Below are 1,595 nucleotides of genomic sequence, written 5' to 3' on the forward strand. Positions count from 1 at the left end.
TGTTCACTGACTAATCAATAAAAGGTTTAATATTTATTTATTCAATCTTTTCTTCTTTTGCAGATCAAAGTGTTTTTGTAAATGGAAAAATTAAAGCTGACACATTACTTTATAAGATTGGTTTACCTGATATTTCATGGAGACATATGCAGTTGCTATGTATATACTCAGGTAAGTATCAATAATTACGTTGGTCAGGTGGTGGTGAGCTGGCAGAGAACGTTAGCAGGCCGGGCGAAATGCTTAGCAGTATTTCTTCTGCCGTTACGTTCTGAGTTCAAATTCTGCCAAGGTTGACTTTGCCTTTCATTCTTTTGGGGACGATAAATTAAGTACCAGTCATGTACTGGGGTCGATCTAATCGACTGGCCCCCTCCCCCAAAATTTCGTGCCTTGTGCCTAGAGTAGAAAACAATAATTATGTTGCTTGGGCACTTTCCCGTCTCCCTGATTATCTCCCTTTGTTTATGAAATGCAAAATCCTGATACACCACCAAAACACCAAACAAAAAACAACAACATGCAGACATAGCACTGCTGTTTAGAAGCTTGCTTCCTGACCGTGTGGTCTTCGGATCAGTCCTACTGCATGCCATTTTGTGCACGGGTCATTCTTGCATAGAACCAATACGATCAAAGCCTTGTCGTGATTTTGGTATATATAAAAAGTGGGGGCATGTGGTTGAGTGGTTAGGAGCGTTGGACTCATGATTGTAAGATTATGGTTTCGATTCCTGGACCAGGCGATGCATTGTATCCTTGAGCAAAACACTTCATTTCACGTTGCTCCAGTCTACTCAACTGGCAAAAATGAGTAATTCTGCAATGGACCTGTGTCCCATCCAGGTGCGGAAGATATATGCCATGGGAACCGGGAAACTGGCCCTTATGAGCCTGGCATGGCTCGAGAAGTGGACATCTTTTTAATATAAAAGTAGATAAGAAGGAAAACAAAGAATTTGAACCTTCAGACTTTCTTCTTTAGAAGTGTGTGTGTGTGTGTGTGCAGCCTCCACAGTCTCTCTCCTGCACAAATTCATGTAGTTCCTCCCCTCAACCATTCTCATTGAATAAGACCCACTTACACCTCTTCTAATCTTCATAATCCCATTCTCAATACGCCTAATTTTTAGGAATGTCCAGAAAGCTCTTGCATCTTTCCTAATGAGATGCCTGCTAATAAACTTGATACTGAATTGGCTAATGAGGACAAATTCAAACATTTAGTCAGTTGGGGTGTGCTTGGACCCCACCACCTGAAACCCTAAATCCAGCACCTCTTCATGGATGAGTAGGAATGCTACACAAAGGCAGGTAATCTGGTTCCATCCATTTGTTTCCCCCAGTCTTTTCAAAGTAGGTGACCAAAATTATTGGCAGTTACACACACTTTTCTCTCTCTCTCTCTCTCTATTTCTCTCCCTTTCTCTCGTGTATATATATATATACATGGTTAAAAAAGTTTGCTTTCCTACCATATGTGTTATGTGTGTGTGTGTATATGTATGCATACATATATATATATATATGTATATATATATATATACACACACACACACACACACACACACACATATATATATATATATATATAT

The 1,595-nt window shown here is 39.7% G+C and overlaps 1 protein-coding gene across 1 annotated transcript in view; it reads left to right on the forward strand.

Annotated features, from left to right (window-relative positions):
• LOC106867340 (BLOC-2 complex member HPS3) overlaps window positions 1-1,595 on the forward strand; it is a 58,588-nt gene that overhangs the window by 10,103 nt on the left and 46,890 nt on the right. Inside the window, exon 3 of the mRNA XM_052966821.1 lies at window positions 64-171. Coding sequence (XP_052822781.1) covers window positions 64-171 — 108 coding nt within the window. The remainder of the gene's footprint in view (window positions 1-63; window positions 172-1,595) is intronic.

The sequence above is a fragment of the Octopus bimaculoides genome, chromosome 3 (assembly GCF_001194135.2).
Source record: "Octopus bimaculoides isolate UCB-OBI-ISO-001 chromosome 3, ASM119413v2, whole genome shotgun sequence".
In the NCBI taxonomy this organism is placed as follows: Eukaryota; Metazoa; Mollusca; class Cephalopoda; order Octopoda; family Octopodidae; genus Octopus; species Octopus bimaculoides.